This window comes from Lycorma delicatula, chromosome 12 (genome assembly GCF_047948215.1).
Source record: "Lycorma delicatula isolate Av1 chromosome 12, ASM4794821v1, whole genome shotgun sequence".
NCBI classification, from domain to species: Eukaryota; Metazoa; Arthropoda; class Insecta; order Hemiptera; family Fulgoridae; genus Lycorma; species Lycorma delicatula.
Window position 1 is genome coordinate 3,520,538 of NC_134466.1, and position 23,413 is coordinate 3,543,950.

Here is a 23,413-nt window from a genome sequence, read left to right on the forward strand (position 1 = left end):
TACCGTAATGTGCTCTATTACCAGAGGATCTATGGCCATCAGTTCAGTTTTTTCGAAAGAGATATGAAGCCCTATCTTTTGTGCTAGGTTTTGAAGGCTCATGATTTGTGTTTTGGCTTCTTGAATATTATTTGCTAAAAGAGCGAGGTCATCTGCAAATCCTAGGCAATTTAGTGCGATGGAGTTTTTCTTAGTACCCGTTTTTATATTTTTGGGATTTATTTCATACCATTTTCTCATGACAAATTCGAGGGCGCAGTTAAAAAGGAGTGGTGAGAGGCCGTCTCCTTGCCTCAATCCAGTTTTTATATAGAAGGGTTGAGAGAGTTCACCTCTGAATTTCACTCTGGACTGGGTATCGGTTAAAGTTAATTTTATCATGTTTACGAGTTTAGGGTGAAGGCCCAGGTTTCTCAGAATATTCAGCATGGATGGTCGGTGTATACAATCATAGGCCCTTTTAAAGTCGACGAAAGTGATTATTAGTTGTTTTTTCCGTCTTTTATATAAGTCCATCATAAGTTTTAAGGATATTATTTGCTCCGGGCAACCTCTCCATGGCCTAAATCCCCCTTGGTATTCCCCATATATATATATATATATATATATATATACGAGGTGTGTAAGAGAATTAATGAGACTGACTTTTTACTTACCAAAGTTTTTATTTTTTTCAAACAACAATATTATCCCCTTCAAAGTAGTTCCCTTGGGCAGCTATACACCGACGGAGTCGTTGTTCCCACTCCTGGTAGCAGCGTTGGAAGGCTTCAATCAGTAGGGCTTTTAACCGGTCGATCACAGTCTTTTGAATGTTCTCCGGAGTTCTAAAATGACGTCCTTTTAAGACACGTTTCAATTTCGGGAAAAGGAAAAAGTCACAAGGACTCAAATTAGGTGAATAGGAGGAATGACGAACCGTAGGAATACATTTTGAGGTAAAAAATTCCCTGATGGAAATGGCAGTGTGAAAGGGGCATTGCCATGATGAAGCATCCACTTGTCTGCAATGTCTGGTTTCACGCGAATCATTCTTTTCCTGAGCCTTTCAAGGACATCTTTGTAAAACACTTGGTCGACGGTTTGTCCTGGAAGAACAAATTCTTTACGCACGATATCCCTGTTGTCAAAAAAACAAATCGGTACGGTATTGATCTTTGATTTGCTCATTCTACATTTTTTCGGTCGAGGAGATGACGAAGTCTGCCAGTCTTCGCTTTGCCGCTTTGTTTCAGGATCGTACTCGAATATCCAGGATTTATCCCCTAGGATCACACGATTGAAGAATTCTTGGTCGTTGTCGATCCTCTCAAGTAGATCGACGCATGCGTTTCTTCGATTGTCTTTATTTTTCGGTACCAATTTTGCACAAACCTTTCGCATGTCCAAATCGTCTGTCAAAATTTGATGTTCGGTGAAAGCCTTTAAATTTAACTGTTCACTCATCATCCTTATTGTTAAACGACGGTCTGATCTCACAAGAACCCTCAGACGCTCAACCATTTTCGTCAGATTTTTTGGTTGAAGGTCTCCCTCAGCTAGGTCGATCTTCGACGTGTTCTCGGCATTTCGAAAATGATTTATGCCGGCGGAAAACTTGTGTTCTTGATAAGGAATGTTCCCCGTAGGCCTATTTCAACTTTTAAAAGGCCACACTTGCGGATTTCCCGAGTTTAACACAAAACTTGATCGCACAACGTAGCTGTAAATTCCGATGCTCCATTTTCGTAACACACAACTTCACTGATGGCGCTGTCAAAAATAATGTGTTGGCTGAACGGAGTTGAAAATCGTACTGAGCATGTGGAAGGAATGAACAAATATATATATATATATATATATATATATATATATATATATACACACATTATAAACTTTTGAACTGACGGTGGTTTTGGGGTCTGGGGGATGTGAAGCGAAAAGATAAGTCGAAATTTTCCGGAAGTCGAATCATGATACCTACTACAATAGGTAGCTTTCTTATGAAATCTACTGGAAAGGACTAGAAGAAATCGATTATAAAAAGAAAGACATGATGGAAAGGAAGACTTTTACAGGAAAAATGAAAACACTTAAAACGCCTGAAGAAAAAAAACATTTTAGTGAAAGAATAGTGGTGGGAGGGAAAAGAAGAGAAGAAAAATTCGCTAAGTTATATCAAAAGAACCAAAATGTGGTCAAAATTGGAAACAGAATAATAAATGTAACAAATTTTTTCGTTTGGTTCACCTACACCAACCTTTTTAGTCAATCCCTTATTACCGTAGACGAACAGAAATAAAATGTCAGCCAGCTTGAAAATCATTATGGCACATGAAAACAGTGACACAAGAGAACAGTTAAAAGCTATGGTATGCTGAGTGCGCGTAACAATTTAAATGGAAATATATGTATATACACAGAGTGACCTTTAAAGGTGAGGCCAAACTCCAGGATGTGATTCTATTTAACATACTGAAGAAAAAAATGTCCAGTGATCATAGGAGCGAAAAAGCATATTTTCCTGTCCGTCCGCCATGTTGTATTTAAAAAAAAAAATATTTTTCAACAACCGCTCACCATACTCTCGAAAGATGTGCCCGGCGTCGTACCTTTCATCGGGGAAATACATATAGTCGGGGGAAGGAGCTTTCCTTATGACATCAAAATATCCAATGACTTTCATGTAACATTATACAGAAAAGAATCTTTGCAGATCGATTGTGAATCTTTAGCGCTCGTAATATAAAATTATATAAGTAATTTTTCTCTTGTTTTGAACAACGAATTTATTATAGATAAATCTTAACTTACTCATCGCATCGGAAATGCATTTTATATCGGAACGAGTACAAATTCGATCGGTACTTGAACGACCTGAAACAATTTATAAATCACTTAAGTAAAAGAAATAAATATTTTATTCTAATCTATATTTCTTAATTATAAATTTTATAAATCGTACAAAGAACGGGTAAATATAATATTCCATGAACAAAAAACAAATGTAACTGCCCTGAATGGATCAAGGAAAACCGTGCATCAGAACATCATAAAATACATAATTTATTTCTTAAAATAAATCCTGCATCACGAGATTTTTATAACCTAATTTACTTGTGAAAATAATGGAAAAACTTCATACAAACGTATATCCTAAAACGCTTCGTTTGCGAGTTACGGCTAGTAAAATATTTCGTTCAAATTTCAGCTACCCCGGTAAAATGAGGTCGTACTGAAATTTTTAGGATATTAATTAAGGAGCCGAATTAGTGATTTCTTATCGTTTTTGTCCTGAAAAACGAATAAAATAGGACTCAAAAGCGTATCTACAGTTTAGGGGTTTTTACCCCAATTTGTTGATTTTCACACCAAATTTCTCAAAACCTAGTTTTATTAGATTTATCAGGAGAAAAGGCGTTTATAGACCTAGAAAAGGCATTCGATAACGTAGACTGGAATATAATGTTTAGCATTTTAAAAAAATTAGGGTTCAAATACAGAGATAGAAGAACAATTGCTAACATGTACAGGAACCAAACAGCAACAGTAATAATTGAAGAGCATAAGAAAGAAGCCGTAATAAGAAAGGGAGTCCGACAAGGATGTTCCCTATCTCCGTTACTTTTTAATCATTACATGGAACTAGCAGTTAATGATGTTAAAGAACAATTTAGATTCGGAGTAACAGTACAAGGTGAAAAGATAAAGATGCTACGATTTGCTGATGATATAGTAATTCTAGCCGAGAGTAAAAAGGATTTAGAAGAAACAATGAACGGCATAGATGAAGTCCTACGCAAGAACTATCGCATGAAAATAAACAAAAACAAAACAAAAGTAATGAAATGTAGTAGAAATAACAAAGATGGACCGCTGAATGTGAAAATAGGAGGAGAAAAGATTACGGAGGTAGAAGAATTTTGTTATTTGGGAAGTAGAATTACTAAAGATGGACGAAGCAGGAGCGATATAAAATGCCGAATAGCACAAGCTAAACGAGCCTTCAGTAAGAAATATAAGTTGTTTACATCAAAAATTAATTTAAATGTCAGGAAAAGATTTTTGAAAGTATATGTTTGGAGTGTCGCTTTATATAGAAGTGAAACTTGGAGGATCGGAGTACCTGAGAAGAAAAGATTAGAAGCTTTTGAAATGCGGTGCTACAGGGGAATGTTAAAAATCAGACGGGTGGATAAAGCGACAAATGAAGAGGTATTGCGGCAAATAGATGAAGAAAAAAGCATTTGGAAAAATATAGTTAAAAGAAGAGAGAGACTTATAGGCCACATATTAAGTGATCCTGGAATAGTCACTTTAATATTGGAAGGGCAGGTAGAAGGAAACAATTATGTAGGCAGGCCACGTTTGGAATATGTAAAACAAATTGTTAGAGATGTAGGATGTAGAGAGTATACTGAAATGAAACGACTAGCACTAGATAGGGAATCTTGGAGAGCTGCATCAAACCAATCAAATGACTGAAGACAAAAAAAAAAAAAAAACAGGAGAAAACCTAAGAAATCACTAATTATGCTCTGCGATTAACGTCTTAAAAATTTCAGTACTACCTCATTTCATCGGGATAGCTTTAATCCGAGCGAAATTTTTCACTAGCCGTTAACTCGCAAACGAAGCATTTTAGGACATATGTTTGTACGAAGATTTTTCCATTACTTTCACGAATAGAAAAAGTTATTAAAATCCCGGGGGAACTTTGTGATACAATCTAGTATAAAACACAACATGAAAATACTAAATGCAAAATCAGGATGAAAAATTAATTTATTTTTTTTTAATTTTTAAATTAATATTATATACGTATATAAAAATATTTTTTCGGTAAAATAAAAGTTTCCGATGTTTTTTTAATAAATGGGAAAGATTTGTTAAACGATACGAAAATCTATTAAAGCAAAATAATCCCAACAATGGCGGCTCGCGTATACGTACTGTAACAACTGCAGCACCCCTATTTCCAGTAGATAATATCGATAATTTTCAATATAATAAGTACTTTTTTCTTTAATTCTTCCTTTATACTCGTACAATATATAACTTTTAAGCTTAATGTCAGTAGTCATCCCTCGGTTTATGAAAAAGATACAGAAATCTTTGTATGGAACTGTGCGCTTCACAGTTCCAGCGGCGTGGTGTTTGGCTGTTGTTCGCATGACAACATAGGAAGCTGCACGCAAGGCTGCGAGGGAGAGAGAGCACTGTCGCTACCGCAGTGCGGAGCCTGGCCTGCCGGTGGAAGGGAGTTTTTTTACTCCGCGTGTATATGGAACGTTCCTTGTTCATTTCCTTTTCTAGTTTAATCGGTGAAAGGAATATGAAAGCGGTTTAGTCGTTTTTTGCGGAAATCAAGGTTTCTTTGATCGCTTAATTCTCTCTAAAAACACGTCGGAAGGGCGAAAGAGAAGGTATTATTAAAAACTAATTATGTATTTGTTTCTGTGTACATTTTTTTTTTTTTTTGTCTTCAGTCATTTGACTGGTTTGATGCAGCTCTCCAAGATTCCCTATCTAGTGCTAGTCGTTTCATTTCAGTAAACCTTCTACATCCTACATCCCTAACAATTTGTTTTACATATTCCAAACGTGGCCTGCCTACACAATTTTTCCCTTCTACCTGTCCTTCCAATATTAAAGCGACTATTCCAGGATGCCTTAGTATGTGGCCTATAAGTCTGTCTCTTCTTTTAACTATATTTTTCCAAATGCTTCTTTCTTCATCTATTTGCCGCAATACCTCCTCATTTGTCACTTTATCCACCCATCTGATTTTTACATTCTCCTATAGCACCGCATTTCAAAAGCTTCTAACCTTTTCTTCTCAGATACTCCGATCGTCCAAGTTTCACTTCCATATAAAGCGACACTCCAAACATATACTTTCAAAAATCTTTTCCTGACATTTAAATTAATTTTTGATGTAAACAACTTATATTTCTTACTGAAGGCTCGTTTAGCTTGTGCTATTCGGCATTTTATATCGCTCCTGCTTCGTCCATCTTTAGTAATTCTACTTCCCAAATAACAAAATTCTTCTACCTCCATAATCTTTTCTCGTCCCATTTTTATATTCAGTGCTCCATCTACTTTATTTCTACTACATTTCATTACTTTTGCTTTGTTCTTGTTTATTTTCACGCGATAGTTCTTGCGTAGGACTTCATCTATGCCGTTCATTGTTTCTTCTAAATCCTTTTTATTCTCGGCTAGAATTACTATATCATCAGCAAATCGTAGCATCTTTATCTTTTCACCTTGTACTGTTACTCCGAATCTAAATTGTTCTTTAACATCATTAACTGCTAGTTCCATGTAAAGATTAAAAAGTAACGGAGATAGAGAACATCCTTGTCGGACTCCCTTTCTTATTATGGCTTCTTTCTTATGTTCTTCAATTGCTACTGTTGCTGTTTGGTTCCTGTACATGTTAGCAATTGTTCTTCTATCTCTGTATTTGAACCCTAATTGTTTTTAAATGCTGAACAGTTTATTCCAGTCTACGTTATCGAAAGCCTTTTCTAGGTCTATAAACGCCAAGTATGTTGGTTTGTTTTTCTTTAATCTTCGTTCTACTATTAATCTGAGGCCTCAAATTGCTTTCCTTGTCCCTATACTTTTCCTGAAACCAAATCGGTCTTCTCCTAACACTTCCTCCACTCTCCTCTCAATTCTTCTGTATAGAATTCTAGTTAAGATTTTTGATGCATGACTAGTTAAACTAATTGTTCTGTATTCTTCACATTTATCTGCCCCTGATTTCTTTGGTATCATTACTATAATCTGTGTACATAAAAAATTTAATTAACCATCGTTGGACTATAGTGTTTTTAAGCGGACATTTTATTAAGTTATTATCTAACGATACTAAAAAATTATTGACATTTTATTATTTATACAGTTAAATCAAATACGTTTTTTAAACGCAATGCGCTTAAAAACAGTGTACCGTATTATTGAATGCGATAAAATATAGAACTAGATTATTATCCTGCTTCCAGCTATTCTATTTGATTCATTTTGTTCGGATCTTTATTTTAGAGAAAACTTCAAACCGTGGCCTTGAAAAGGCCCAGAAAAAAACTGTTTCTGGAGCAGCAACCCCACAAATTTTATCTACGAGCAACTAAATCCCAAGTAATGTATTAATGAATTACTCGAAAGTTTTTATTGTCAGTAATTTGATTGTATCTTAAGAATAACAAAAATCAGACTAACACTATAGCACTATAGCAGATATAACACTAGAGAAAGTGATCATTCAAGTTGTTCTCCAGTTACGTCTCGACCTATCGATCTTTTACTAAATAAGCTCAAACCTGTACGCTAGCGCAGTTGTAAAGTATCATCAGCTGCCAGGTGGAATTGAACAAATATCGGTTCAAGTTTGCGTGTTTGGAGAGCACCTGGGCACGCGTTGTCCTTAAAAACAAAGTAGAGACATACCGTCCCATCAAGTCGTGTACAAATCTATACAAGAACCTTCCCTTAGTCGTGGCGTGCCATTCAAGCTGCCATGCCTCCATCGAGAGGCTGTAAAGCCTCCTACGCAAACGGGAGACGGGTAACTGAAGTGAAATTTTTACCCGGTGCATTGTGATAGTTGTCCCGCTCCGGTTCTAGCCCGGCCCGAAACCGCATCCCAAATACCTCGGTTTCCCGACCTCTTCGCAACTTCCACATGGCTGCCCGAACTTTCACCACTAAATCGATCAGGAGAGCCTTTCCCAATACGGTGGTAGCGTCGTAGGAGGTTGTTTTAATGGAATGGAATGGAATGCAAAGTTGGCAGGAGTCTATTACTCCCTACTTTATCGCAGAACCTGGACAGAGTCCCTTGCTGCTGGATCATTCTAATCGGGCTTGTTTTTTAAAAGGTTATTTTTTAATCTCGGATCTAATTTTTCAAGTTTTGTCTATTATTATTTTAGTGAATTTAAGACGGATTTAATTGCATTCCAATCCGTTGTTAAACCAGCGTTATCGAACCCATTTCATGGGCCGACCGCGGAAGGCTAGGCTTATAAAGCCTGTCCTCCCGACGTAATTCCCCTTCAGACCGTCCACTGAAGTCCTTTCGGTGCTAATTCTTTAATAGGCTACCAGGAATACGCCACAACGGGACACTAGCTATAAGGAGGGAGCAATGCGTCCCCTTTTCCGGAGGAGTCGCTATTGCTGGGTTATTTTGTCTTACTGTAAGTTTTGAAATAGGAGAGGTTGTGTAGAAGCTCTTCATCCGCTTCTGGTATGGCTGCCCTTCAGGACGCATCTCTGCTGGGCTCTGTTCCGGACTCCAGTCCGTGATGTTGAGGCGAGTGGTTGGTCTTCCTTCTTCTTCTCCCTCTTCTTCTTCCGAAGACCTCTTCGTTCTTCTTTGGCCTGCACTTTCCAAGAATTGGTAGTAACCGAAGTTACATACCATTAACCTTGTAATTCCCGAAGCCCCGAAGGGCTGAACGGGGGAAAGTGCAGGTTTCTTTGTTCTTCTGTGCTGTCAGTGGCTGCTGGGCTTGTGACTGCTGGGCTGATGGCTGCTGGGCTCGTTCCCTCTTTCTTCTTTCTTGAAAGGAAAGGAAGGTAATAGGGAACTTACAAATGGTGATACCTATTCGCGATCGCGGTTTTGGGGCGGCGATTTTGTGGAAAGAAGTAAACGGTTGTTTTAAAAACATCAGTGCATATAATTAAGGCTCTGCCCTGGCCATACCTTAAATTTTGAACTGCTCTATTCATATCCAACCTACGCGCCCAAACGGACGCCACGTACTAATTTTCATAATTAAAAAAAAAAAAAATCTTTACACAAGAGGTAATCAATTTTAGTCATCTAATAATCCCATTCCGAGACCCTGCCCGCCAAGGCAACCCGCCCGGAGGGCCTAGCTGCACCTAGTAATATCTAAATAGTTTAATAAAATTATTGAATGTAAAACACCGAGCCGTTTCTTTTTTAATGCGCTATATTTTTTTTGTTCGATGAATTAATTAAACGTAGGAGCTTATACGTGGAAATATGAAAATGGTAATTTGTAAAGTATGAAAAATGCCACGGCTGACCGGGATTCGAACCCAAGACCTTCGGATGAAAGACAGAGATGTTACTACTTCCACTTAATAGTAAAGTAATAAATTTAATAAAGTAATAAATAATTTTTATACCTGGCAAAAAAAACGGTATACAATTACATCTTTTGAGTAAAAAACCGAAACGACATTCGTCATCGCAATTCTGATGCGTATAGTATCTATAAAATTTCAATTGATTTTCATTTTGGAAATAGCATTGTCGTTCTGTCGATGACAAGCTATATAATGCTAGATCGGTATTAATTGTTGTCGGTTTGGCATTGATTTGTGTGAATTTATTCATCGCAATGTGATAAGCGATCGATGTATCTTGTTGCGGAAGTTCATAAGCGGTCGTTAATAATAACTGTAAATAAGAAATGTTAAATATTAATACAGTTAAATATTAAATTATTAAAAATATTTTCAAAAATATAGAACGATTCAAGATAATTTTAAAAAATAAATATTCTATGAAAAAATTATTTTTTAAGGAACAAAATGTAAAATATCAAAATGGGATGTAGGAGGTGTGTCCGAAAAGTAATGAGACTGATTTATTACTTAGCAAAGTTTTTATTTTTTTCAAACAACAATATTATCCCCTTCAAAGTAGTTCCCTTGGGCAACTATACACCGGCGGAGTCGTTGTTCCCACTTCTGGTAGCAGCGCTGGAAGGCTTCAACCGGTAGGGCTATTAACTTGTCCGTCACAGTCTTTTGAATGTTCTCCAGAGTTCCAAAATGACGTCCTTTTAAGACACATTTCAATATCTGGAAAAGGAAAAAGTCACAAGGACTGAAATCAGATGAATAAGGGGTTGAGGAACCGTAGGAATTCGTTTTAAGGTCAAAAATTCCCTGATGGATATGGCCGTATGACACGGCGCATTGTCTTGGTGAATCATCCATTTGTCTGCAATGTATGGTCTCACGCGAGTCACTCTTTTCCTGAGCCTTTCAAGGACACCTTTGTAAAAAACTTGGTTGACAGTTTGTTCTGGAGGAACAAATTCTTTACGCACGGTACCCCTACTCAAAAAAGCAAATCGGCATGGTTTTGATCTTTGATCTACTCATTCGACATTTTTTCGGTCGAGGAGATGACGGAGTGTGCCGCTCTTCATTTTATTTCAGGATCGTACTCAAATATCCAGGATTCATCACCTGTAATCACACGATTGAAGAATTCTTGGTCGTTGTCGATCCTCTCAAGATGATCAACGCACGCGTTTCTTCGATCGTCCTTCTGTTCCGTTGTGACGTTTTTCGGCACCAATTTCGCATGTCCAAATCGTCTGTCAAAATTTGATGTAAAGTGAAAGCGTTTAAATTTAACCGTTCTCTCATCATCCTTATTGTTAAATGACTGTTTGATGTCACAAGAACCCTCCACACGCTCAACGTTTTCGTCAGATTTTGAAGTCGAAGGTAGGAGGTTGTTCTTCAACGTGTTTTCGGCCTTCCGAAAATGATTTGTGCCGGCGGATAACTTGTGCTTTTGATAAGCAATGTTCCCTGTAGGCATGCTTCAAACTTTCAAAGGTCACACTCGCGGATTCCCCAAGTTTAACGCAAAACTTGATCGCACAACGTCGCTCTAAATTCCGATGCTCCATTTTCGTAACGCAGAACAAAAACACAACTTCACTGATGGCGCTGTCAAAAATAATGTGTTGGATGAACGGAGTTAAAACTCGTACTGAGCATGCGGAAGGGATGAACAAACCGGTCTAGCACAGACCGGCAGACACAGCGTTGCCAGATCGCTCGCAGTGTTACCAATCTCATTACTTTTCTCATACACCCCGTATAAACAGTATAAATGTGTTACATTGGAATATTTGTAACAATGCAGAAATAAAATGTTACGATGATTAGATTTAGTTTAATTGAAACCCAACCACCAAAGAACACCGGTATCTATTATTGAAATCCGTATAAAAGTTACTGTCTTTACTAGGATTTTAACCTTTCAAAGTCGACAGTTTTAAGATTCAAATCCTAGTAGAGTTTTATACGAATTTGAATACTAGATCGTGGATACCGATGTTCTTTGGTGGTCGGGTTTCAATTAACCACACATCTCAGGAACGGTCGGCCTGAGACTGAATATCTGTCTACACTTCATTTACATTCATACATATCATACTTTGAACTAATACCTTACGGTGGTTCCTGAGGCTAAACAGAAAAAGAGAGTTTAGTTTAATTAAAAGGTTGAAATTATGTAAAATTAGACATAAAAATACATATTTTTTCATTTCTTTTTCTGTTCTGAATTTTTTATAATTGAAGTTTCATAACTTCGTTAATAAATTAAGTAAAAAAAAAAAAACCTCTTACGCATTTCTGGGGCAAGAAGACTGATTTTTCGTTTCTGTCACTCTCAGTATTTCGCAGTCAGAAACGCACTGATTTTCAGAGTAAAACAAACTGCATTACATTACGTAACATAAAAAAGGTATTGTTTTTTGAAGATTGAATATTTATTAAAACTAAATAAATAAACGAGGAAGCTAATTATAAAACCAGGAAAAGTATAGGGACAAGGGAAGCAATTTTAGGCCTCAGATTAATAGTAGAAGGAAGATTAAAGAAAAACAAACCGACATACTTGGCGTTTATAGACCTAGAAAAGGCTTTCGATAACGTAGACTGGAATAAAATGTTCAGCATTTTAAAAAAATTAGGGTTCAAATACAGAGATAGAAGAACAATTGCTAACATGTACAGGAACCAAACAGCAACGATAACAATTGAAGAACATAAGAAAGAAGCCCTAATAAGAAAGGGAGTCCGACAAGGATGTTCCCTATCTCCGTTACTTTTTAATCTTTACATGGAACTAGCAGTTAATGATATTAAAGAACAATTTAGATTCGGAGTAACAGTACAAGGTGAAAAGATAAAGACGCTACGATTTGCTGATGATATAGTAATTCTAGCCGAGAGTAAAAAGGATTTAGAAGAAACAATGAACGGCATAGATGAAGTCCTACGCAAGAACTATCGCGTGAAAATAAACAAGAACAAAACAAAAGTAATGAAATGTAGTAGAAATAACAAAGATTGACCGCTGAATGTGAAAATAGGAGGAGAAAAGATTATGGAGGTAGAAGAATTTTGTTATTTGGGAAGTAAAATTACTAAAGATGGACGAAGCAGGAGCGATATAAAATGCCGAATAGCACAAGCTAAACGAGCCTTCAGTAAGAAATATAATTTGTTTACATCAAAAATTAATTTAAATGTCAGGAAAAGATTTTTGAAAGTGTATGTTTGGAGTGTCGCTTTATATGGAAATGAAACTTGGACGATCGGAGTATCTGAGAAGAAAAGATTAGAAGCTTTTGAAATGCGGTGCTATAGGAGAATGTTAAAAATCAGATGGGTGGATAAAGTGGCAAATGAAGAGGTATTGCGGCAAATAGATGAAGAAAGAAGCATTTGGAAAAATATAGTTAAAAGAAGAGACAGACTTATAGGCCACATACTAAGGCATCCTGGAATAGTCGCTTTAATATTGGAAGGACAGGTAGAAGGGAAAAATTGTGTAGGCAGGCCACGTTTGGAGTATGTAAAACAAATTGTTGGGGATGTAGGATGTAAAGGGTATACTGAAATGAAACGAGTAGCACTAGATAGGGAATCTTGGAGAGCTGCATCAAACCAGTCAAATGACTGAAGACAAAAAAAAAAATTATAAAACTTTCACAAAAAAATCAATTTGAACTGCTCGACCTACAACTTAATTTTTATCAACTATCAGATTTTACCGGTACAAGTAGTCGAAGTAAAAGAGTGAAATATGGAGTTAATAAGTTACATTGTTACGTAATACAAACTGCATTCTTATAAATTAACAGCTGATTTACTCAAATACATTTGTAAAACATTTTTTAAGTACATATTTGTTTCATTTACGATAAGTAACAAATATCAGCTGATGTTAACACCGGAAGTTAATTTTTATTTAGAAAATAATATCGATTGTTTAATTTGTGGTATGTTAACTACACTAATAAAGATAATTTTTGTTTCCTAGCATGCGATACATGATTTTAATCTGTTTTTGGATGCTAAAAACGAATATGCACTCAGAATCTATCACCCACCATTTTTGAAAAATATTTTAATTTTAATTAAAGGATTTTTTTTTCATTTTTCAACGTACAGGTAACATTTTAAGCTCCTATATTGTATTTTTTTTTAGCTCATTTTTTATTGTTTAACTTTGTTAACGTAATTTGTAAGCTATAAATAAACAATAATAGACAAAGAATTAAATCATATCATAGTCGCATATTATGATATATATACCTACGGTTTGGCGTGAACCAAAGTATCATGTAACTTTTGTTTAACAAGTGTATCTTTCTTTCTTCTTTCTTTTTTCTGTTTAGCCTCCGGTAACTACCGTTTAGATAATTCTTCAGAGGATGATATGTATGAGTGTAAATGAAGTGTAGTCTTGTACATTCTCAGTTCGACCGTTCCTGAGATGTGTGGTTAATTGAAACCCAACCACCAAAGAACACCGGTATCCACGATCTAGTATTAACAAGTGTATCTGGAATTTCTAAAAAAAATAAAGACGTACTGTAAAATATTCTTCATTGTAATCTGCAATCAGGTCTGTACCTCACAGTGAAATTATTCCGGTTCCTAAGCCAACTGTGAATGTATTTTTCGAAAGCAGAGATGAAGAATCAGGCAGTATTGAAGAAGATAATGATTTTGATTTCAAATTATCTTCCGATAAGCCACATCTTATATCACAAGATGAATTAAACGATTCGGTTAGGGATTTAAATTTATTAAAAAATCAAGCTAAACTGTTAGGATCAAGACTGTAATATTGGAATTTACTTCAAAAAAATACAAAAATTTCGGGTTTTCGAAGCCGACAAAAAGAAACTTTTTCAGTACTTTATTGATGAAAATAATTTGGTTTATTATACAAATATTGATGAGCTTATGTTCACTTAGGACAAGTTTATAAAGCTGACGCCTTTTCATAGATTTGTCCAAGTATAGTTTAAAAGCGCTTCTACTAAACAACGATAATTAATATCCTTCGATACCGATCGCTTATGATATTTATTTGAAAGAAACATACGATGTGATGAAAGACGTATTTGAAAAAATTAATTATAAAAAACATAGCTGGAACGTATGCTGTAATTTGAAAGTTATATCTATTTTGTTAGGCGTGCAGTTAGGCTATACTAAGTACATGTCTTTTTACACGGATTTGAATACTAGATCGTGGATACCGGTGTTCTTTGGCGGTCGGGTTTCAATTAACCATACATCTCAGCAACGGTCGAACTGAGAATGTACAAGACTACACTTCATTTACACTCATACATATCATCCTCTGAAGAATTATCTAAACGGTAGTTACCGGAGGCTAAACAGAAAAAAAAGTACAGGTCTTTAAGTACGTGTCCATCAAGGAGGTCCTGGGTTCGAATCCCAGTGAGGCTTGGTATTTTTCACACACGCTACAAAACATTCATCTCATCCTCTGCGAAAAAAATGCTTAACTGGACCCAGAGGTTAAACAAAAAAAAAAAAGAAAAAGGTACATGAGTTTTCTTTGCGAATGGGACAGCCGAGCTAGGGATAAATATTATCTTACCGAAGAGATGAGAACGAGACAATTTAACTCGAAATGGGAAAAATATTATTCATGAGCCCTTAGTTGAACCCAAAAAAATATTTTCACCCCCTCTCTATATCAAGCCAGGACTAATTAAAAATTTGTCCATCAAGACATTTCGGTGATGGAAAGCCACTCTAAAGCGAAATGGAATATTAACATGCTAGCCGATTGCTGCTGGACATTAATTCGGGATGTACCTGAGGCTATTTATAAAAGAAAGGCATCAGCGAAATCATTGTAACACAGATATGGCCATGCAAAATTATTTTTTTTTTGTCTTCGGTCATTTGACTGGTTTGATGCAGCTCTCCAAGATTCCCTATCTAGTGCAAGTCGTTTCATTTCAGTATACCCTCTACACCCTACATCCCTAACAATTTGTTTTACATATTCCAAACGTGGCCTGCTTACACAATTTTTTCCTTCTACCTGTCCTTCCAATATTAAAGCGACTATTCCAGGATGCCTTAGTATGTGGCCTATAAGTCTGTCTCTTCTTTTACCTGTATTTTTCCAAACGCTTCTTTCTTCATCTATTTAGCGCAATACCTCTTCATTTGTCGCTTTATCCACCCGTCTGATTTTTAACATTCTCCTATAGCACCGCATTTCAAAAGCTTCTAATCTTTTCTTCTAAAAATACTCCCATCGTCCAAGTTTCACTTCCATATAAAGCGACCCTCCAAACATACACTTTCAAAAATCTTTTCCTGACATTTAAATTATTTTTTGATGTAAACAAATTATATTTCTTACTGAAGGCTCGTTTCGCTTGTGCTATTCAGCATTTTATATCGCTCCTGCAACGTCCATCTTTAGTAATTCTACTTCCCAAATAACAAAATTCTTCTACCTCCATAATCTTTTCTCCTCCTACTTTCACATTCAGCGGTCCATCTTTGATATTTCTACTACATTTCATCACTTTTGTTTTGTTCTTGTTTATTTTCACGCGATAGTTCTTGCGTAGGACTTCATCTATGCCGTTCATTGTTTCTTCTAAATCCTTTTTACTCTCGGCTAGAATTACTATATCATCAGCAAATCGTAGCATCTTTATCTTTTCACCTTGTACTGTTACTCCGAATCTAAATCGTTCTTTAACATCATTAACTGCTAGTTCCATGTAAAGATTAAAAAGTAACGGAGATAGGGAACATCCTTGTCGGACTCCCTTTCTTATTGGGGCTTCTTTCTTATGTTCTTCAATTGTTATTGTTGCTGTTTGGTTCCTGTACATGTTAGCAATTGTTCTTCTATCTCTGTATTTGAACCCTAATTTTTTTTAAATGCTGAACATTTTATTCCAGTCTACGTTATCGAAAGCCTTTTCTAGGTCTATAAACGCCAAGTACGTTGGTTTGTTTTTCTTTAATCTTCCTTCTACTATTAATCTGAGGCCTAAAATTGCTTCCCTTGTCCCTATACTTTTTCTGAAACCAAATTGGTCTTCTCCTAACACTTCTTCCACTCTCCTCTTAATTCTTCTGTATAGAATTCTAGTTAGGATTTTTGATGCATAACTAGTTAAACTAATTGTTCTGTATTCTTCACATTTATCTGCCCCTGCTTTCTTTGGTATCATAACTATAACACTTTTTTTGAAGTCTGACGGAAATTCCCCTTTTTCATAAATATTACACACCAGTTTGTATAATCTATCAATCGCTTCCTCACCTGCACTGCGAAGTAATTCTACAGGTATTCCGTCTATTCCAGGAGCCTTTCTGCCATTTAAATCTTTTAATGTTCTCTTAAATTCAGATCTCAGTATTGTTTCTCCCATTTCATCCTCCTCAACTTCCTCTTGTTCCTCTATAACACCATTTTCTAATTCATTTCCTCCGTATAACTCTTCAATATATTCCACCCATCTATCGACTTTACCTTTCGTATTATATATCGGTGTACCATCTTTGTTTAACACATTATTAGATTTTAATTTATGTACCCCAAAATTTTCCTTAACTTTCCTGTATGCTCCGTTTATTTTACCAATGTTCATTTCTCTTTCCACTTCCGAACACTTTTCTTTAATCCACTCTTCTTTTGCCAGTTTGCACTTCCTGTTTATAGGAAAATTATATATGCAAAATTAACGATTTTACTTATTTTAACTATATTTTCTCTTAAATTTTTTTGAAGCGTAATTTATTTAAACCTAAGGGTGATAGAAAAATTCTATTTACACATCTGTAATGTATGATCAAGAAATGGTATCACACTTAGAGAAACATTAAAAAACTTTTTTTGTGTATCACTGTTACTGATTACAGCACTTTTTAAACTTCGTTCTCAAATGGGATCTTTTTCGGAATTCCCCCCCAAAAAAAAACCATTTAATTTTTCTTCTAATCGGACAAAAATCGACGTATTTTTAATATCCAGTTAGAATTACGTGGTAATATGTATATTTCAAAATAACAAATTAAAATTTATAGTTTTCGTTTCTCACCTCCGCAATAATTTGCAAGTTTTTCACGTAGAGATATCTGAAAATCGCAAGAAATATTTATATTAGCAATAACCAGGTTGGAGAAATAACCCAATAATCAGATATAACCGTTTATATTTATTTAATTTAAAAAAATAATTTAACCAAGTTTAACCTACGCTCGCTTCGTTCGCTAACCTTACTAATTAACAGTAGTAATGTTTTGAATAATAAATACAGTTATTATTGCAATTATTTTTTGTTTAACCTTCAGGACCACCGTTCAGATGATAAGGTGAATAATTTGTAGCCTGTGAAAATGCCATGCCTTGCCGGGATTCGAATCCGGGACCTCCGGATGAAAGGACGAGACGCTATCACTCGCGCCACGGAGACCGGCAATTATTTATTGTTTAAATAATCAAACTACTGTTAATTAGTCGATGTTAGCGAGCGTAGGTTAAGTTTAATTAGATTATATTTACAATTATAAGCGATAAAGCTTATATTTCTAATATGTAAAGTATGTTAATATGGAGAATGTTTAAAATGACAGGTATATAACAAGTTAATCGGGTAATTTCTCCAACTTTTTTTTTTTTTCTCTCAGCTCCCCTGGGCCGGACCGACTTGTTGGTATTACGCCGCCCAGGGGAGTGTCTTTAAACTCAAATAGGCCTCCCCACCTACCGGCTATATACCGGCAAAGCAGGTCGGCCTACTGGTTAGCTCTTTTTGAGAGTTCTTTATCAATATTGCCCCCTTGGGGACCCAAAAGGGCAATATTAATACACCACATTATTACACCACACCAGACCCAGTTCGCCGCGACGCGGCGCCGGGTCCCTTCAGTATTCAGTGTGCTGTTGCCTGACTGTTACCCGTGGAGTCCTTGGTGGCTCATCAGTGCCAACACACCGCAGCATGCTGGACCTCACCAGCAAGGCTGTCCACCCGGTCCTATTCTAGCCAACACCTTGTCTTCTCTCATCGGAGTATTTCTGTAGAACAACTTGTCTAACAAAACTAGCAAAATTATTCCGGTTTGACTCGCTTCTTAGCATGTAGTCTATTGTTGTCTCTGGAGTTATACCTGTGAGTGCCTTACTATGTCTAAGTGTGTCCCACTTATTGCACTCAAAAAAGGTGTGCTCAGCATCATCTATCTCGTTGCAGTAGTTGCAAATCGGCTCTTCTCTCTTGCCTATTTTGTGCAGGTAGTTATTGAAGGAACCATGTCCTGTAAAAAAAACTGCGATGGGTGATGATCAACCTTACCAAATCTTCTCGACAACCATGGCTTTCTCCAACCTGATTATTATTAATATCAATATTTACTGCTTTTTTAAAACACGCATAGGCCATATAATTCTTATTGGATATTACACAAAAATTGAATAATTCGGCCAAATATCGAAATGCCTTTTTTGGGAGAATTCCAAAAAATATCCATCGTTGCATTATGAATGTCAAATGCAATAAAATTACTCATTCAGCGCGTTTTACCTCGTTTTATTGTTAAAACGATTTTTCTGCCGTTGTAAATTTGAATGTTTATAACTCGATAACGAAGGTATTAATAGAAAAACCGGTTTCACCGTTTTTTTTATTTGTAAATTTTTAAATTGAAATCATATGTCATACGTACACGTTCCTATTTAAAAATATTAAATTGGATAATCCAAGATGGCAGATAAAAATTAAAAAACCGCCGTAATGCAATTTGTTTTTTTTCATTATATGAAACTTCATTACTTTCTACCTGCAAATACCTCTCAGATATGCAGTATAAAGCTGTTTTCATATTTAATAACACCTGGTGTATAAGAGATCTGTAAATAAAGTAACGAGGCTAGTTTTTTTTTGGCAGCCGGAGTGGCAACACTGTAAAATTACTAGTAAACATATGGTTATATGAACAGCTGATCTATATTAGGTATTAAAGTTTTTAGTCTATTGTTGCCGCGTGAGACGTAAACAAACTTTTTGTGAAACGAGTTTTTGTTGTGCGTTAAATAAACGAGTGATACTAATTATGAGCGATCAAATTTCGTGTTAAACTTCGGGAAAATGCTACCGAAACGTTTTCAAAATTGAAAAGGGCGAATGGAGATGATCCTCTGTCACGAGCCCATGTTTTTAGGTGGTTTAAAGCATTTTCAGATGGCCGGTAATCAGTTGCGGACGATCCACGCTCTGAAAGACCGTTAACGTTCAAAAAGTGACGACTATGTTGAGCGAATCAGAGACTTGATACGGTAAAACGGGCGATTAACTGTCAGAATGATTGCAGAACAATTGAATTTGAACCGTACCACAGTCCATCAAATTTTGAAAAACGAGTTGTACATGTAAAACGTTTGTGCAAAATTTGTCCCAAAATGCTGTTGAACAGAAAAACAATAAGGTGAAAGTGTGCCGCGATCTTCTAGGAAGAATTGAAACCGATCCTGATTTACTAAAAAAAATTTTATTACCGATGATGAAACATTGATATCTAAACACGACCCAGAAACAAAACGCTAGAGCAAGGAGTGGCACACTTTAAACTCACGACGTCCTAAAAAAGGAAAAATGAGCAAATCAAAAATCAAAACCACGCTAATTTATTTCTACCGTAGTAATGGATCGTCCATAAGGATTTTTTGCCTACAGGACAGACTTTAAATCAATATTTTTACCGAGAAATTGTTGAAAGACTGCGGAATAAAGTTGCACACGTGAGACCAGCCGTCAAAGACATCATGACGATGTATCTTGTCACACTGCACTTTCAATTAATGAGTTTTTGGCAAAGAAAAACATTCCTGTACCGAGTTGAGTCCCTACAACTTTTTCCTGTTCCCGACTTTATAAAACATCTCAAAGGACATCATTTTGGAACAGTAGAAAACATTTTAAAAAATATAACCGAACATCTGAAGGATATTCCGGTTTCTAAGTTCCAACACGGCTATGAAGATTCGAAAAACCGTTTGAAGCATTGCGTGGCTTACCGAGGGAAATATTTCGAAGGTGATAAAGAGTCATGTATAATTGGATTCTAAATAAAAGGTTTTTTTTGAACCGGTGTCATTACTTTATTTACAGACCTTATATAAATAAATAAACTGTATATTAAAATGTATTTATGTTACCCAGAATCCTCTGTGACTTCCAGCACATTCATACTGCCATTCTGATTCATTTGCAAATAATTCTATAGATAATCCATCTTTTCCTCCTGGTTTATTTACAGTCCTAGGATATTTTATTTTGGAATGATTGGTCACACGATAACCTTCTTGAGGATGCCAAAAAACATAATCGTCATAATTGAAAGTTTCATTTTCACTTTTACTGTTTGTTAAATTAGTTTCCCGAACACCCTCTAACCTAAAACATAAATGTATTTATAAATTTCTCATAAGAGTAATTTATTTACGTGTAATAAAAGTTCCTTTTTATTCAAAAAAGAACTTTATTTGTACTATGTCGAAAAACATATTTATACTCCTAACCTAAGTATTATGGAATGGAATGCAAAGTTGGCAGGAGTCTATTACTCCCTACTTTATCGCAAAACCTGGACAGAGTCCCTTGCTGCTGGATCATTCTAATCGGGCTTGTTTTTTTTAAAAGGTTATTTTTTAATCTCGGATCTAATTTTTCAAGTTTTGTCTATTATTATTTAGTGTTTTAAGGACGGATTTAATTGCATTCCAATTCCGTTGTTAAACCAGCGTTATCGAACCCATTTTACGGGCCGACCGCGAAAGGCTAGGCTTATAAAGCCTCTCCTCCCGACGTAATTCCCCTTCAGACCGTCCACTTAAGTCCTTTCGGTGCTAACTCTTTAATAGGCTAGCAGGAATACGCCACAACGGGGCACTACCTGTAAGGAGGGAGCAATGCGTCCCCTTTTCCGGAGGAGTCGCAATTGCGGCTAGGCTTATAAAGCCTGTCCTCCCGACGTAATTCCCCTTCAGACCGTCCACTGAAGTCCTTTCGGTGCTAACTCTTTAATAGGCTAGCAGGAATACGCCACAACGGGGCACTACCTGTAAGGAGGGAGCAATGCGTCCCCTTTTCCTGAGGAGTCGCAATTGCTGGGTTATTTTATCTTATTGTAAGTTTTGAAAAGGAGAGGATGTTTAGAAGCTCTTCATCCGCTTCTGCTAAGTATTATATAATATCTTGGACCTCCCACAAAAAAAAATCAAAATCAAAACGGGTCATTAAAATACAAAAAATCCATTATTTTGTGCCCATAAATATGAATCATGTTGACCCGTAATGAGAAAATTTAAAATGACGCAGAATTTAAATATCCAAAATGAACCTTTATTTATAAACTTTGAAAGAGTAAAATATTAAATATTAGAGTAAAATAATTATCTATACGGGAAAGTAATATATAAGACAGCATCTCTAAAATCAGTACAGGACAGTTGAACTGAACATAAAGAAAGGCGTTAACGCCTGGATATTAGGACATAAAAAAGGACATTTTCAACAATTATTGCAACATGTAAGCGGACAAAAATGAAAAATATACTCTATTTAATCTCCTATATCATATAATTAAATTCGTTTTACACTGTTTCATGATTTTATAGACATATGGACATATTCTGTACATTATTCACGTTAAAAATTGGTAGATATGCTATTCCAGAGTAATAAAAACTGCATTTACCTGGAGAAATTAAGGGAAACTAGGATAATATCTTGATCAGATCAGTATGACAAAATACAGAGTGATTTTTTAGTCCTGTTACCCAATTTTAGATGTAATTTAAGAAAGGGAAATTTAGGTGGAATAAAAAATGTATTTGATACTTATAAAAGAGATTTAATAAAAAGCTATTACTTACATAATTGTTAAAGAATATGCTCAAAATGCCCACCCCATGCGGTTATACACGCACGGACTCTTTTCAGCATATTAGCAGAAACCTTTTTTAAGAGTCGCATTGGAAATATTCGCGATTAAGTCTGTAATATTGACTTTAATTTCATCAATAGTGTGAGAATTGTTTTTGAAGGCCTCGGACTTAATATAGCCCCACAAAAAGCAGTCAGGAGATGCGAGGCGACCGGGGACCTTGGAGGCCATAAGCCCTTGTTTATTATTCGATCATTGAAGAACTCTTGCAGAAAATCCACGGTTTCTCGAGACGTGCGCCATGTAGCGCCGTCTTGCTGAAACCGGGAATACCGTTCTTGAGGTTCCAGGAGACACACAAATTAGCGCACAATATTCCTGTATGCTTCACCATTTACTGTCTGTTCGAAGAAAACGGGTCCGACTATACGATGACGAGATATCGCACACCACACACCGATTTTTACAGGATGCGAAGATTTGTCTTGTAAAGCGTTAGGATTTACAACCGCCCAAATTCGTCAGTTTTGACTGTTCACATAAACGTCGAGATGGATCCGAGCTTCATCGCTAAAGAACACTGTGTTCAAAAATTCGATTCCGTTATCGTTTACGAGAGACCTAAACCGACGGCAATATTGCAATCGCTTGTTTAAATCTGGAGGCTGAAGCTCTTGGAGTAATCGTACGCGATACGGATACGATTTCAATTTTTTAGCGGCTTTCTGAACACTACAATATAACAAACCGACTCGCGTGGAAAGTTTTCGTAAACTTTTCCGTGGAGAATCGAGCGATCTTGTTTTCACATTCTTTAAAACGTAATCTGTCAAGCGAGTCGGTCGACCGCTACGTTTTCTTTCGCAAAAGTACCTGTCTCTCGAAATCGGTTTTCTAGCCTAGGAATTGACATTTTTTCGGGCGGAGGAACACCGACAAATTTAATTTGAAACGATTCTTTACACTCGCGTACGATTTCGTAGCAAAATATTGTTCAAGAATGAAAACTCGTTGTTCTACGGTAAAAGACATTCTGTTCGTAACACGACCGGAAACGGCACAAAAGTTTACACAGCTCAAGAAGAATCGACTCACACTGCCGTATCTATACCGGTTGAGTAACGCTACCAACTTCGTGTAGCAAAACAAAATTTCCCTTTCTTAGAAAAAAATTACCAGACATTAACAAGCGGGTAACAGGACTAAACAATCACCCTGTATATAGTTAATTAAAAATAAATGTAATTTAAGTATATGTAGGTTATTTAAAATATAAACATTTCCTGGATATATTAGATATAAAAGAATTCGTGCACAAGAAGACTACCTTTCGTTACAGTCTTCCTAACTATTTTGAGTCAGAAACGCATGATTTTCT

At 36.0% G+C, this 23,413-nt stretch overlaps 1 protein-coding gene across 1 annotated transcript in view; it reads right to left on the bottom strand.

The window, feature by feature from the left end:
* The window catches only part of LOC142333337 (pickpocket protein 28-like), a 45,648-nt gene that overhangs the window by 18,154 nt on the left and 4,081 nt on the right, over positions 1 to 23,413 (bottom strand). The window contains exons 3-5 of the mRNA XM_075380359.1: positions 20,306 to 20,543; positions 9,184 to 9,430; positions 2,794 to 2,856 (exon numbers count right to left, since the gene is read on the bottom strand). Of these exons, the coding sequence (XP_075236474.1) occupies positions 2,794 to 2,856; positions 9,184 to 9,430; positions 20,306 to 20,543 (548 nt within the window). The remainder of the gene's footprint in view (positions 1 to 2,793; positions 2,857 to 9,183; positions 9,431 to 20,305; positions 20,544 to 23,413) is intronic.